At 38.5% G+C, this 17009-nt stretch overlaps 1 protein-coding gene across 1 annotated transcript in view; it reads left to right on the top strand.

Annotated features, from left to right (window-relative positions):
* Nucleotides 1–17009, top strand: part of LOC145986623 (putative fatty acyl-CoA reductase CG5065) — a 140951-nt gene that overhangs the window by 106740 nt on the left and 17202 nt on the right. Inside the window, exons 4-5 of the mRNA XM_083120854.1 lie at nt 8326–8471; nt 16432–16541. Of these exons, the coding sequence (XP_082976980.1) occupies nt 8326–8471; nt 16432–16541 (256 nt within the window). The remainder of the gene's footprint in view (nt 1–8325; nt 8472–16431; nt 16542–17009) is intronic.

Raw genomic sequence — 17009 nt, 5'->3', positions numbered from 1 at the left:
CTTATGAAATACGTATTTCCCTTTCAAACAGTTTAATCGAAATGGAATTTTGCGAAAGGGGATATCCCGTTTCGCCTAAAATGGCGGCAAGGATATACATCACATGTTATTGTGCTGACAAGCAATTAGGCGAAACGGGACTACACGACGTAAGGCAAAGGGTTAGGTATCAGTTCTCGGGATAGGGGGGGGATAGGAACACTCCCCCTTTAGACTTATCTTGCGCAGATTCTAAATTTAAAAATTAGTTCCATCCTCATATATATGTATACAATATGATTTACAGAAAGCATACCCATGTTCTTTATGCTGTATTTCTCTTTATCCATTTTAAATAACAATTCTTAACTGGGAGTGAAAATTGGAAGAGGGTGGCGAAACGGTATTCTGCCCTCCTTAAGGGTCTTTGGGGGTGGGCGCAGAAAGTGTTATGACTAGGCCTCGGAAGTTGAAGACCTGTAAATTGCCAAAAAAAAAAAAAGACCTATAAAAAGACCTAAAAATGTCAAAAAAGGACCTAAAAACGGAAAAAATGACGTATAAATGTGATCCAAATTAATTGATAACTTCAGTTTTAATTACATATTTAATGAATATGCGTGGCACCTCCTTATCTGACTTGAGATCTTTGCAGGGGCGTGCTGTCTGGTCGTATACACCGTGCTAAAAGCTTCAAAACAAGAGAAAGTTGCCACTTACAGCCCGACCTTACACACAAGTTACGGTTAAAGGACCTTGTACCGTACCTGCTTCAGTCGTCCAAAAATGTTTTCCCCTCGTTTCAGGGATGGTTCAAATATATTTATTTATTTTTATTTCTTTACTACAGAAAGGGTGTTTAAGAGGTGATGAACTGATGATCTGATGATTCGAATTGAGGGCAGTAAAAATGTAGTCGAAAGAAGGTGAAGTTGCAAAAAGAAGCCGTTAAGACCTAAAAAAAGGCTAAAAAAGGACCAATAAGCCAAAATACGCTGAAAAAGGCAAAAAAGGACAAATAAAGCCCACCTTTTTCTGGCCTACAATGACCCAAAATGAACATATATTATGTTGGGCCTCGTCTTCGGACACTAGGGAAAAAAATGATTTTTCCTCAACTTCCGAGCCCCTAGCTATGACCCAAACTCGACGCCTATATTCCTGAAAAATTTTCGGTGTGAGAACTTAATTTAAACAATAGTTGTTCTTAATAAATATAGAGAGCAGCTTTTAATAAATGCCCTTAAATAGTACATTATGTTGCTGTTGTTATTATAATGACATGATTAAATTAAATTGTATTAGATAGATAATGTACTCGCCGATATTTTTCTGAACTGATACGGATTATTTAATTATATACATAAGTGCAACATGTAAAAAATACAAAAGTAAATATTCTGTAGAAAGTTATACTATGTATTATAATCCTTTAGAAACTTAAACTGGTGCATAAATAGTTTTCACACATTTATGAGAAGCAGTCAAGTTATGAGATATGAAATTAGTACGAGAAAACAGAACTTCAAAATCACATTTGCTAAATTTTCCTCTCACAGAAGAACAGTACAACACAGTACTGTAATAAGCTGTCTAACGCTATATCAGTATGCCCCCTCTGTGATCAAAATTTTGAAAGTAAGAAATTGAATATCGGAATCTGTTTAAACTTTTGAATGTTACCCATTCTGATACCACTTCCGATAGTTTTCTTTGGACGGATATAATTATAATCTGGCATCGGCTCTGTCACATTCCTAGGACGTGCCAACATAAAGGAATACAAAAAATTCCTCACTTTTGCGTTCTACAGAAAACGTAAATGACTTTTATAGAATCCAATATTTACAAAAAAAAAACCACTTGCACGTTCTGTAGATATCGAATTTCAAAAACATTATATAAGCTCCGTCTTCTTCTGAAAGGTTATATTTAAGGAAGACGAAACGAGAAGGCTCACATATGTTCCTGTTCATGGCGTCGCCAGAATTTTTTGTTTGGGTTGACCGTTGATAAAACTTGAATAGCAATTTATTTCAAATGCATTGTTATTATTATTATTATAGCCTTGGAGAGACTTTCCTACAAAATCCACCAGATGAGTGGATCCAGAACAACTGCTTTCATTTATTTATTTATGTATTTTACATTTCATATAGCTAATGTACTGAAATGCATAGCTATTTATTAATTTTTGCACACCTCGTTCAAGAAAAAGTTGTAAAAGTTATGGGGAAAATTGTAGACACAAAAAGTTTATTGTGTGACCTTCAGCGCAAATAAACATATCATTTTTGGAATTTTCAAAACCGTGCAACGATTTATTCTTTGCATTAAATGGCAGACTGTCAAATCACAGTTCCTGTATTTTAATTCATCTTTTTTTCGATTTTACTTTAGTTATACTGTTCGAATACCAATCGAACTTTATCTATATATATATAAAAATGAATGTATATACGTATGTTTGTTGCGGTCTAACTCTCGAACGCCTGGAGTGATTTCAACCAAAATTGGAACACATATCACTTGCAATCTGGAAAGAAATACTGTAGGGGTGAGACACCCCTGGCAACCCTGGGAGTGGGGTGGGAAGGGGTTGAGTTGTAAAAATAATCGAAAACGACCGATATTAGAGTGGAATCCATAGTTTTCGGGGTCGCTTAGATGAATAGTGACACTGCGAATGCCGTTCAACTCTAACACACCACTGGCACTCCTATGGATAGGCGTTGGAAGGGAGTGAGATGTAAAAATAATTGAAAACGACCGATATTAGTGTGGAATCCATAGTTTTCGGGTTCGATAAGATGAATGAATAGTGACACTGCAAATAAATGCCGTTCAACTCTTAAGACACCCCTGAGGGTGTGGTGGGAAGGGGGTGAGATGTAATAATAAACGAAAATGACCGATATTAGAGTAGAATCCATAGTTTTCGGAGTCGCTAAGATGAATAGTGACACTGCGAATTCCGTTCAACTCTAGCACTCCACTAGCACCACTAGGGGTAGGGATTGGAAGGGGGTGAGATGTAAAAATAATAGAAAACGACCGATATTAGTGTGGAATCAATAGTTTTCGGGGTCGCTAAGATGAATAGTGACAGTACGAATGCCGTTCAACTCCAAGTTCATCACCTATCGGCATGTATGAATATATACATATATTATAGGCCTACACACATATGAACTTTTAAATACCTGTAAATAAAATTAGTTACATTTTACAGTATAGTTAGAATTCATTATGTTCCTGTCTACTAGGAGATTGGGTTAAATAAATGCCCGGGTAATCAGCTAGTTAACTATAAAAATTAAAAGCTTTCTGCTTTTGGTAACTTGTAGTAAAGATGCCAAGTTCCAGGGGCGGTCGAAGAGCCTGCTCGACGCCCTCCGCGCCGACGTCCGTAACCATCAGTGGCGCAACCACAGGGAGGCAGGGGGCATCCCCCCCCACCTTGGACGGAAATGAGTTCTAGGGGGCAAGGGGTGCAAACATTGACGGCCAAGTGTACCTGCAGGGGGCAATTACCGCCCACAGCTTCAAATTTTCTACAAATAAAAATACTTTTCGTAAAATTTTCTTGCTCGCTTCGCTCGTAATAACATCTTTTCTCAGTCTTGTCAAGTTCAGGCCCGTAGCCAAGGGGCGGCGGGAGTCGGTCCTGGGCGGCGAACGATCTAAATAAGTTGTAAAATTGATTGATTGATTTACGCACAGAAAGGCTAATCGGGACTAGACCTACAGTTTACAAAGGGATCCGAACCACTCTGTCATGTGCCTCCACCGGGTATCGAACCCGGGATCTCTTGACCACAAGGCGACGATGTTACAACTACACCATCGGGGAGGCACAAAAGTTGTAAATGAGAGAATGCCTTGGCGTCCCGTGAAATTATTTGCACCCTATTAAATCAATATTGATTTCAGCCTGTAAATAAGTAGGATCCAAAAATATTTCTTGCTCGCTTCGCTCGCAATGTGACGTTGTTCTCTGTAATGCATTGTAAATTACCAGACCTAGAAATAAGACTTGTCCTGATTGATTTTGTTTTAAATGCATGAACAATTGTTTTGAGGAAAGGGAGCGTACACATTTGAGAGACAATTTATCTAATTTCTGCTATTGGTTTATTGTGAAATGGATGAAGTTATTGTGTAATGTATTTAAATAATATATGTTATATATCAAATAAACTTTGAATACGCACACAATTTAGTGTCCACGTCGCTCCATGTTGCGTATATGTGAAACATATATCGTGCATGAAAGATATACATGTTAATTAAAAAAAGAATTATATATGGATTGCATTTATCAAGCATTTCCTGTCTTTCAAAAATAGTTTGTGTGCTTGTTTTCCATTATTAGTTACTGTGAAATGGAACGCATTGAAAAAATAATTCAAATAGTTTGTTCGAACACAAATGCTTTAGCACCAACTTCTACCCTTTTTCTGCTTAATTTAAAAGGGTAATAACGTCTGTCATACTAGTACTACTAATAATAATAATGTTGGTCTCGGGTTCGAATCCCGGCTTGGGCATGGACGTTTGTGAGTGTCCATTCATCAATTTCATCACTCATCTTCGCAAATTAGCCAAAAGTGGCACAAAAAGCGAAGTAAAATAAAGCAAATCAATAATAATAATAATATAATTAATAGCATTATTATTATTAAAATTATTATTATTGGTACGTTTATCCTGGTACTTGCCCCCCCCCCCCAGACAAAAATTCGTGGTTGCGCTTCTGATATAATAATATCTGAAGTAGGCTACCTAAAGTCTGACGCTTCAGAGTCCATGCAGCACAAGCATAATTATACACAAAAGTTCCACCTTCTCTCGCCCTGCCTTGAAAGAACACTGTATGCTGCGTAGAAGATAGCAGTAAGTCAAATATCTTCTAATTCATCGCCTGATCAACAGATGGTGCTAATTTTCCTGATCAATTGGCTGCTCGAAGAACCTTGATAAAAGAACAGTTGAATACCTTGCCGTAAAATACTTAAGCGTTACGAGCAGTAGAGACAATTTCTTGTACTTAAATGGGTATTATGTTAAAAGACAGATACATAATGACATGCTTTCTTCAGAGTCTCGTGAATTGCTTCCAAATTTCACAGCACAAAGTTAGTTCTTCTGTAGGTTTTCTCAGTCGATCTGCGTGTTCTATCCGCCATAAAACATGCATAGCTTTGTGTGACATAAGTGATTGACTCGGCTAAGTCATTGTGTGAACATGTCAAAATCTCGAGATTAAAAAAAAGAAAAATATTCGTATTTTTTATTTTATATCCTGCACAATAATAATGTTTAAATATAGTAAATTCTATCATTGGCGTATCCAGCAGGGGACAAGGAGGCACTTGCTCCCCCACCTGGAAAACAAGTGGTGAAAAATGTTATTTTGTTTATTGTGCTTTTTTTAGTGGAGAGTGAAATAAATGTTCTCCTCTTTTGAAATAATTCAAAATGTAACTTTGGCCTCCCTAGGAAAATATTTCTGCCCCTTCCAATAAAAGTCTGGTTATTTCCATGTATACAATTTTTGTGTTTTTACAGTATTAGCTATTATTTTTAACATTGTTCTGGGAAGATAAAAACATATTTATGTAATGCAACTTCACTTTCAATAATACATAAACTTTAAACATTTGGTATTAAATAGCAATCCCATTATGAAAATCAAGAATATACTCCTGACTTCTTCCATTCAAATTTGTTATACAAATTATTAACTGTACTTGATATGCTTTATTGTGACCAACAGCAACAAGTCACATTTTTTCTGAGGGAGCAGATGATATGATCGGGGGCATCCAACCCTCTCGCTGCCCCATCCCCCCCGCTACATTTTATTTTGTCTACTCGACATTATTTTAAAATATCTTAGGTTAATCACGTTACCCGTGCTTGTCCAGTCAGTAGGGCGTATGACAGTCACGCTGGGGAGTCAGGTTCGATTCCTGGCTGGGTGAATAAAAGCTGCTCCGGGGTTCATCAGCTTGGGGCAATCCTGGAGGGAAAATGAGGGGCGTGGTGCTGGAAAAAGGCCTAGATCGTGAATGTGTGGAGCCCTATTCTAGATCGCTCTCTGTACCAACAAAGATAGTTTTTTCCTGCTTTCTCTGTAGGCCTACATGGCGCAGTGGTAGCGTCGTCGCCTTGTAATCAAGGTTCGATACCCGGTTTAGGCACATAGGGGTTCGTATCCCACTTAAAACTGTAGGTCCAGTCCCGATTAGCCTTATTGGATCTTACAATCAATCTATGTAGCCTACAGTACATTCATGTGTCTATACATTCTGGACCGAAAAATACTTTATAATGTTTCAAAGGATAATACAATTTTCTTATTCTTTAAACTAACAATCACTTTCACCTCTACACGTATGTTCACGCGTTTATACTTCTGCCCTCTTCTCTAAAAGAAATACCCCATACCACCTTTTAAACAGTATACCACTATTATGCTATACTGTGTAATACTTGTCGATTGAGTTTGTTTGAGTTTTTATTTCAAGTCCACTTTATGCACAGTTAGGCTAATCGGGACTGGGCCTTCAGTTTAAAGTGGGATTGATTGATTGAGTTGGTGTTTCAAGTCCACTTTATGCACAGTAAGGCTAATCGGGACTGGACATACAGTTTTAAGTGAGATCCGAAACACTATGTACCTCCACCGGATATCGTACCTACATATTTTGTTATTTGGCGTCGCTTTTCTGCCACTTTTGGCAGATGAATGCTAATATGATGAAATTGATGAAGGGACACTCACAAAAAATACTCGGGATTCGAACCCGGGACCCCTGGCGTCGTAGCACACTGTGATAACCACTCCGCCACAGACGTCGGCATATATAGGACATGTGTGTATGCGTGATACTTACATGCAACACCTAATTTTCCTTATTTAATAGTTTTTTGTAAACCTTTTTGCTTTATATACCGCATAAAGCAATTATTTGCAGTTTTTTAAAAAAAATAAGAACGTATTGTTGATTTATCTGTGACACTGCGCTAACTTCAAAACTCAAACAAGAACTGACTCTCAGTAATATTAATTCCGATCTTCTTAGATCAGTTCGACTACTTAGATCAACAGGTTCCATCATCTGTGAAATCATATCAGGTTGTCCATGATGAGGAAAGAAATTGAATGCGTTCCAAACCGATGAGAACATCAAGCCTCTGTAACAAAACCCTTCTGTTTGTGCTTGTAGTGTTTATTAATCATTCAACACTATTAAGTTAATAAATAACAAGAGAATCCAGGTTTAACGTCCTTATAGATTATGCCAAGCACACCCCCCCCCACCGAGATTTCTGGAAAGAGTTATTGTAATTGGAATGGTGAAATTGTGGCGATATTTTATAACAAAAAATATTGTTTTCTGTGACTTACAGGCCGTAAGTTACAGCAACTATTATTATTATTATTATCATCATTGTGCATTGTGAAAAAGTACAAAAAGAAAGTGATAGCCTAGATGTTTATTAAAGGAAGAAAGACGAATCCATTTTCTATCTAAATAGTACACTCGAGTCTGAACTTGTATACAACGCCAAAGTATTTTCAATCCAATTTGAATTTTATGATTTGTAAAGTATCAGCAATAGTAAATAATAATAATAACTAGGACTAGGATTTTTATGACCTCAAAATCACCAAAATATGCCAAATAAAATATGCTCTTATGACCTAAAATTATACAAAATATGCACTATAATGTGAAAAATATGCCCTTATAACTGGACTGTTTCAAACATCAATACCTAAATGCTGTGATATTTTCAGATTCCTACTATTTTTAGTTCACTTTATGGACCCTGAGTTGCAATCCACAATGAATACTTTCTGTAGATTTTCAAATGAAAATGAAAAAGGTTTCGCTGCAGTAAAAAAAAATCCTCGAGTGAACCTGGGAGTAAGAATAAATTCACTTCGAAAATGACTGTATATTTCTTGAAGAAGCGCAAATATGCTGAATATGACCTAAAAATCTATCAAAATATGCTCTATCACGCAGAAATGGCTAAATATGCCAAAATATGCCCTTAAGAAGCACCTTAATTTAATTAGTTTCTCCATAATATGAATTTCTATATATTTAGGAAACACATCGCCCCTTACCAAAATAAATATGCTAAGTCAAGAAGATCCTAGCCCTAATAATAACAATAGCATATAATAATAAAACGTTTCTATGACTCTGCCCCCTCTCCCTGAGAAAAAATCCTGCGGACGCCCTTGGATTACGCCATTCTCTTTGCCAATACGATGGGAAAATGCCTGTATCGCTTTACTTATTCTTGATGTGTTGTTTGTTCCAGGCATTCGTCCACGTGTCGACAGCGTACTGCAACTGCACCAGGCAAGAGATCAACGAGATGGTGTATCCCCCTCCGGCAGATCCAGAGAAGATTGTCCAGTGCGTCAACTGGATGGACGAGAGTATTCTGGAAAACATCACTCCAAAGTAAGGTTGATTCATTCATTTATTTTCCGTAAATTCCTCCTTCCCAAAGGTTCTGTTTGGCAAACTGTAAGTTTCACCACGCGAACTAGGCGTTCCCTGATTCAAAAGTAATATTCGTCGTGATTAAGTATACTAGGTATATGCTCCAAATAAGGAAAGCTTATTCATGTATCTCGCTATCAATTTAGAATGGAAACTACTAACTAAGAGTGCATATTAGGAGGCAAAGTTAGTATTCAACCCCTTGATGTAACCTCGGGGGATGAAAATGCTTTATCCTCCTCCATGATGTGTGGAAACTAGTAGTGGATTAAGGACTGCATCTAAGCTTTCGCATCGGCTTATAGCCATCCCTGTTCGGCGGGGATGCCTACATTCTAGGTGTGCAGCCCTTATGGAAAAAAAAGCGCGCGAGGCACGACAGGAAAATGTCGCTTGGGTCCCAAACTTCGCGTTCTTCTTGGTCCATTGGCGCCCAACTGGGAGGCGACTCTCTTTACCCTAAACAAAACGAGATTTTTTGCAAATTTTAGACCTGGTTAAACTGCAGTAGGCCTTAGAAAGAGCGCTTCGCGGGCTAACAGCAGACGTCGCTCGCACACTGTTGCCGATACTCTCGTGTCGTCTGCTCCTCAGCCGAACAAACAGCCGAGGTAGCAAGAGGCAGAGGTCACTCACCCTTCCAGAAGGGTGCAGCGAGCTAGCTGTGGCAACCGGGCTCCCTCATTCGCGGACCTGATTGTTTCTCGCAGACACACTCCCATATTGTCGTCTGCTTCAAGCCCGCGAAGCGATCTTTTTAAGGCCTCATGGAGTATAAGAATACATGTATAATGAAACTTCAATTGGTATATTTCAATTTTGTCTTTCTCTATGACCATCGATGAATACACGATATTATTTTTGTTAGAAATGTCGTATGTACTTGATTTTAAAAAGTAAGTATTTTGTAAGGCATAACTACAGTTAACTAGAGCCTCAGTCAGATTCACACCTCAGATCTACCTACCCCTCCCACCCCCTTGGATAATATCAAGGAGGTTGGAGGGGAGTGCAGCAACTTCGGTGGTCGCTAAATGGTTGATCTACGTCTCGCCACCGAAGGTTCCAGGTTCGAGTCTTATCTTTGGCATGGGTGCTTTCATGTGAGTATCACTTCCTCAATTTCACCAATTTCATCCTCATCGTGACGATTACCCAGAAGAGGCAGGAAAAAACAACGCAAAATAAAAAAAAACCTACGAAATCCTAGAATCTTTGGTTCGCACTGAAGGATGTGGCAATGTTCACAATGCGGTGTTGCCTAGTTCAGGCTTCAATCCCCCGCGAAGGGAAATAGATCGTTGTTGTACCCATAGGCGTAGCTACGGGGTGTGCCGGGTGTGCCTAGGCACACCCTAATGGGCTGCTTTATCAAAGAGAATTAAAGACAGATATTTCAATAAGAGAGAAAATAAGCGGCAGTTTGTAAGAAGTTGAAAATGTCATTACTTGGTACAAACGTGTGCATTATCGCTGATGAAACAAGTATCTATAGATTTTCGATTTTTTGATGTCATTGGAGAAAGAAGATATTTATTGCATTCTACTCTGTACTACAACGCTTTTCTTCTATACCTGTCACAATCTGCACGTGTGAGAGAGAGCTTTCTCCAAACTTACCCAAGTTAAAACTAAATTAGAGCAACTCAGAAGCAGGATAGATTGGAAGCCCTGCTCTTGCTATTTGTGGAACAGGAAAAAGCTTAGTCTATTGGTGTAAATGAAGTTATTGATGAGTTCAAGAACATTGTACCCTTTGACAGACGTCTCTTGTTATAGATGACGTGTATTTTGATGTATTTGTTTGTAACATTTATGAACATTTTGTGTGTGTGTAATTTCTATGCAATTTGATTTTTTTCTACTACATATATTCAGAAATTTCCATGTCATTTAGTGAATTTATATTCCTTTACAAACATCAGTGCAGTTAAAGAGCCAAGTGATTGTGTTGCAAAATATGCTATTAAAAAGGTGCAAGGCCTCATTTTTTTTCTTTGGGCACACCCAAATATAAAGTTCTAGCTACGCCTATGGTTGTCCCTGATATTTCCAACACATGTTGATGTCATTTTTCCGTCCGGTTCATTACTAAAAAGGGACCTTAAGGCCCGGTCGGACCTTTGATCGACGTCATTCTCTGCTTTCGAAAAAAAGCTATGATATTCCAAATTCTGAAAAAAGAAATGTGCTTAGAATTCCTTCTAGAGCATTCGCGTGAATCTTCGTGTGGTTTGCTTTCACTACTGTCTAGATATTCGTACAATGAAGAAATATGTACATTCTACGACGGACTCTCCAAATCTACTTCACCTTCTCACGTGTTTAGATAATATGTGACATTTCTTTCTGTTAACACAAATCACCAATCACGAATTTCTTCTTTCGAAGGCATTCAACGTCAAATTGCCCTCTAACAATCCGTTCGTGGACTAAGACATTGCATAATAGGAAAGTGAAAGCGTGTTTCAAGATATAAACGTTCTTTTTTTCACTATTTTAGGATGCAATTATGTAGACACTTCATCGAACGTGAGGTAGAAATTTACCAATGAACGTTTATATTCTCGACCTAGTTCGACGGTGTGGAGCGTTGGTTGGAACAAGCACTGGGCTAAATTCTTAATGTTCACAAACACAGTCACACACAAACACACTTCTCTGCCGTCCCCCACAACTCTTCATGGGGCACATCACGGCTCAATCGTCATATCTGACCAGATCAGAGACCAAAACTTTTGTGATCGTGTTATTGTGGTTTGAATTATTGTTTTAAGTCTACTTTATGCACGAATAGGCTAATCGAGACTGGACCCACAGGTCAAAATGGACTAAAAACCACCAAATGTGCCTCCACCGGGTATTGAACCTGGGACTCCTCGATTAGATTGGCGTTTTATTGTTAAATGGCCCTTTTGGACAAAGTCAATATGTTCCATTGGAGATACCTTGACTTTCGGGCCTCCCAATGGCGCAGTGGTAGCGTCGTTGCCTGTAATCACGGGGTCCTGGGTTCGATACCCGGTGGAGGCACATAGTGGTTCGGATCCCACTTTAACCTGTACGTCCAGTCCCGATTAGCCTTACTGTGCATAAAGTGGAGTTAAACACCAAGTCAATCAATCAATCAATACCTTGACTTTCCAATCAAACATATTATCTCCCGCACACACTAAACTGGCATGGTGCAAAACACAGGGGAGCACTTTACCTTTTTTTTTTTTATCTTTTTACACACTAAACTATTTCCTGCATTCAATGATAAAAGCAATTGAACCATAAATGACATTCTTAAAGAAAGAACAAATGTAATAAGTCCAGTTTATAGAAGAGATATACTGCAAAACATCATGTAACAGGTGCGTCCTTGAGTTCCGCGCTTGCAAAACGGGGCGGGAAAATAACCTAAACTTTCTCGCTCATCTAGCACCCAAACGAAGCATCCTAGAAGATAAATGCACAGAACATTTTTTGTAGATAATTTTATGTAGATTATTTTTCATCATAACCTCTTTTGCTGTAAAGTGCTTTCCAAGCGAGATATTTGCAAAAAACTGATTTTGGGCGCCATTTCTTAAAGGTGGCGGCCAAATCCAGGGTGGTACAGGGGTTAAAAATTAATATGTTGTTAACCCTCCAGTACTCGCGCGGGTGACCATTGTCACCCAGCCCATTTGTTTTTGTTACCGCCAAGCAGTGTGATGGAAGAGAGTGATAGGGGTTTCAGTACCTTCCCCCTACATTTCCAGCTACCTGACTAGTGTGAGTTTGTATGTTGTAGTGAGAAGTGGCCCGTGTTATTGCGCTTGAAAGTCAGTTGGGTGACACTTGTCCCCCGCGCGATTAACGGCGTTATGAATGCACCAAAGCGTCCACGACTCTGTAATGATAGTGACGATGGTGGATATGACCATTTAGATGTCCAGGACGATCTCTTTGACACAGAAGAAGCAGATGAGCCACAAACTGACCAAGTGAAAAATGCCGAAAATCACCTGCCGCCAAATGCGGAAGAAGAATCCAGTGGTGAAGAGGACATCCCATTTGCAAATTTATACATTTTAAGAGACCAGTTTAAGACTGTAATGAAGTGGAAGAACTATCCTCTCAGCCCAGAAATGTACGAACCATAGCTGACAACATTATTTTGCGGCTGCCAGGACCAACTAGACAGGGTAGGGAAGCATGCAGTGCACTTGATTGCATTGTACTTTTTAACGTTATTGGAACTATAGTTACATCAACCAACATTTATATTGACCATATAAAGGAGCATTTTAGCCGAGAGCGGGACGCCAAACACACGGATGTTGTTGAAATTCGTGCTTTCATAGGCATTTTGCTACTAATTGACTGTTTTGGCAGTAAAAGGAAAAAACTAAGCAATGTGGGACAACTCTGCAGGGACTGGTCTGAAAGTCTGTTATCTTGTTAGTGAGAATAGATTTCATTTCCTCATGCGATGTCTTCGTTTTGATGACATCGGACATCGTCAGCAGCGAAGAGAAATTGATCGGCTTGCGCCTATCAGAGAAGTTCTAGAACTTGTAGGGCAAAACTTGTGGTCAACGCCTCAATCATTTACAAGTTCAACAAAGCTGCAGCTAAACCACCTGCATGACGAGAATTCCTGAAAAGTTTGGCGTTGGAACTCATAAAACCTCTGATTGAGAGTCTCATCCACCTTCCTTTCATCCCTGCACATCTGAAGAGAAGAGGAAAGGCCCTTCTTGTAATCGAAGAAACTCCTCAGCCTGAGTGCAGACAACAAGGTAACAGTAGAGGTCGCTCCTATCTGTGTGGGAGGGTAAGAGACAAATCAACCAGAAAACATTGTGAAAAATGTGGACGTCATATCTGTAGTGATCATTCATCAATTCTTTGTCATTGAAATTTTCAACCTACAATATGCATAAAAAATTATTACGAGTAACAAACATTGTTGTCACTATACTCTTTCTATATGTAAAATGCAGGGTACGCTTTAGCGATTTATTTTAACCTGTAATAAAAGCCAAATTATGTTAATATATATGTTTATGGATTCTCAATAAAGCAGTCTTTCAGACGAGCAAGGAGTTTTACAATGTTACCCTGCATTAAAAAAAAGTTACGGTAGCCTAAAGTTTAAGATATTTTTTCCATGCAAAATTTTGTTAAAGAACGATTTGGTATTTTTTTCTTTACAACACCTGTTTCATACAAAAGTAATTCAAAAAATATTTTAAGTGTCCCTAGAATAGATTGTAAATATAACAAAACAAAAAAATCCACCATACTGTAATTAGTCTCTTCGAAATAAATGAAATAAATTATGGGTGACAACTGTCACCCGCGCGAGTATCCGTGTTACGGGATGCCGCGCGAGTACTCGAGGGTTAAGAACCCTTCTGGAACAAATTTTATTATTTTTCTAACTTTCCCTAATTTTTTTCCTTATTGGACCCCCTTATTGACTGGCCTAAATACCATGTAAAACTGTCCATATATTTTTAATAGTTCAGTTTTCGAAATAACGGAAAGCTAGCACACTGATTGGTTAAGTCTTAAGTGTAATAAGTTAAATTATATAAATATACATTTAAACAGTGTTTGTGAATGGAGAATAAGATTTATGAGGTTTATAACCCCACAATTTGAGTATTTAACAGAAATTGTTACACAACTTAAGATAGAAAATTCAACCTGGGCAAACCAAATAACATGCTGCAGCCGTGTGACCGATTCAATTATTATTTTACTAGACATTACAGAACCTTGGCTAGAAATTCCTAAGCTAATGGCGAGAATTTGATACCGTTCCCCCTTCAAAGAATTCTCATCCTCCGCTTGGGGTAAATATAATTATTTTAGTAATCCATAGCATAAATACGTGGATTCTATCTTCGGTGCAAATGTTACTTGTTAAAGTAAAATTGTCCTGCGACGAGATGTTACGAATGCGAAGGAATTTGATATTATTTATTTTTATTTTTCTGTTTTATCAGGTAACATGCAAGGTGTTACTGTATGAAGCACACTTAGTACAGCATACAAGGAAGCAGTACTACAATAATACGGCTAATAGAAGTACATCATTCAAATGATGCGCCTGCTTTAAATTGAGCAGAATACCAACACTATAAGCATTATATTTTAAGATGTGATGTTATGAATCAACATCGAGAAAATAGTTCATATCTTTTAATGCAGCTATAGTAGGTATAAAACTTTAATAAAATGCGAAACACGCATTTTCGTAAGACAAAATTGCGAGCGAAGTGAGCAAGAAAATTTTTACATCCATTTCTTTGAAGTCTCTCAAGAATATTAACTTAATGGGATGTCAATACTTTCTTATGAACCCGCGATATTTACTCATTTCCAGCTTCTCTTTTCGCACGTTCGGCGCCAAAAACGTGTGGATACCATATCGCTAAATATAATCCCCTAAATATGATATTCGAACTCTCCCCGGGCCTCCCCCATGGCGCAGTGGTAGCGTCATTGCCTTGTAATCAAGGGGTCCCGGGTTCGATACCCGGTGGAGGTACAAGTGGTTCGGATCCCACTTTAAACTGTAGGTCCAGTCCCGATTAGCCTTACTGTGCATAAAGTGGACTTAAAACACCAACTCAACTCAACTCGAACTCTCCCCACTACAGAAATCCATTGACAATCCCAGATTTGACACTTTATTGATTGATTGATTAAATTGGTGTTTTAAGTCCACTTTATGCACAGTAAGGCTAATCGGGACGGGACCTACAGTTTAACGTGGGATCCGAACCACTGTGCCATGTGCCTCCACCGGGTATCGAACCCGGGTCCCCTTGATTACAAGGTGATTAACACTTTAAATTTAAATATGCAATTCTCCCACCAAAATTTCCGTGCCAATTTTAGACTTAATGTTTATGTTGAAGAGTGGATGTTACCTCCTCCAAAACAAATAATTCTCAGTCACCAGAATTTTCGCAATAGTCTAGACAATAGTAATATACAAGAATTGGGTACGCCCTCAATTTAGCGCTCAATCCCCCCTAACTAAAATACCCTCTATCTAAGACTTAACACTGATATTCAAGAGTTGGATATTGTCCCCCCGCCAAACGTTTAATTCTCAATCCCCCCCAGATTTCACGTGTCAATATGTAAGAGTTGGATATTTCCCTCCCCCCTTCCCGATAATACATATTTCCCTATACAATTCCCTTGGAAGTCTACAAATTGCTATTTATATATCAGCAATGGTAACTTATGTCCAATGCTATATTGTTCACTCAAATTTCCATCATAAAAATCCCCCCGCCCCAAATTGGGTGGACGCAAAAAGCGTCCTGTGGGCACCTCTACCCCTAAGTACTTTATTTTCTTTATCTAATGTATTAAACATGGTGCAATTAAGGTGTAACATTTTTAGATATATTTTAGAAATATATAAATGTTGAATTTTGTGTTATTTGAAAGGGAAAAAAATCCCCCTCCAAAAATCTCGATGGCGCAGTCTGCGCCATAGACCCCTCCCCCCTGTGGGCACCCCTGATACAGAGCAAAAGTGCCGAAAAGCGGGGGCAATTGCCCCCACTTGCCCCACCTAATCGCCGCTACTGCCAGAAGGTATAGATTGATAAGAAGAAGAGGTTCTGGAAAATGCAAGGTTTCATTGTTTGACTCTACAGATTTAACTCAGTGCTGTGTTTCTTCTTTTCCTTATTGGTTTTATAACCTGATATCAATCAAACATTTTGTCCACAAAGTATTTTCTAATTGAATTTGCTTTATAAACTTACTTTCCTCCATGATCCAATGATATTTTTCAGTATTATATGTTCTAGTAGATGTTTATCATACATTGGTATTCATACAAATTATAATACACTCACTTCATTTTTTCAATTGTGTTTGATTAAAATTACCTGCTGTTTCTATTTGGTAGGTTGATTGGAGATCACCCGAACACATACACATTTACAAAAGCTCTTGCAGAACATGTCCTGGTGGAACAGTGTGGTAATCTTCCAGCTGCTATAGTTAGGCCATCTATTGGTAAGTTGGTGATTTTTCTTTTAAAGGCAAGACTACAACTTAATAAACTGATATCATGTTGTAGCCCTGATGGCTCAGCACTCTCTTCTCAATTTCGCCCACACTGGAACTGAGACACGGTCTTGAAGAAGTGAAAGGCAAAGAGAGGAGATACTGAATTCATAGGTCTGATAGCATTGTGAGTTTGAGGGTGTGCAGCTCTAAGCCAAAAAGAAAGGTGGAACTTACACCATTCGTGCATGCAGAGTATCAATCCTCACAATCTCGAACACACCTATCTTCCTCCTTCTCACGTCTCCCTATCCCTTCTTCTTGATCACTGCTCTGCTTTCTTTGTTCCGTCCTGACACTTCTGTCTTCCCCAATCCAAACCAAGCTCACCCTGGCAATGACTAAACATTTTCCTGAGGAATTTACTTCTCATCACTGCCAACAAGTTACGAGATTCATAATTGCATCATAGGACAT

Source organism: Lepisma saccharinum, chromosome 4 (assembly GCF_977018435.1).
Source record: "Lepisma saccharinum chromosome 4, izLepSacc3.1, whole genome shotgun sequence".
Taxonomy (NCBI): Eukaryota; Metazoa; Arthropoda; class Insecta; order Zygentoma; family Lepismatidae; genus Lepisma; species Lepisma saccharinum.
The sequence above is the reverse complement of the archived record's forward strand: the minus strand, read 5'-3'. Positions and strand labels throughout refer to the sequence as shown.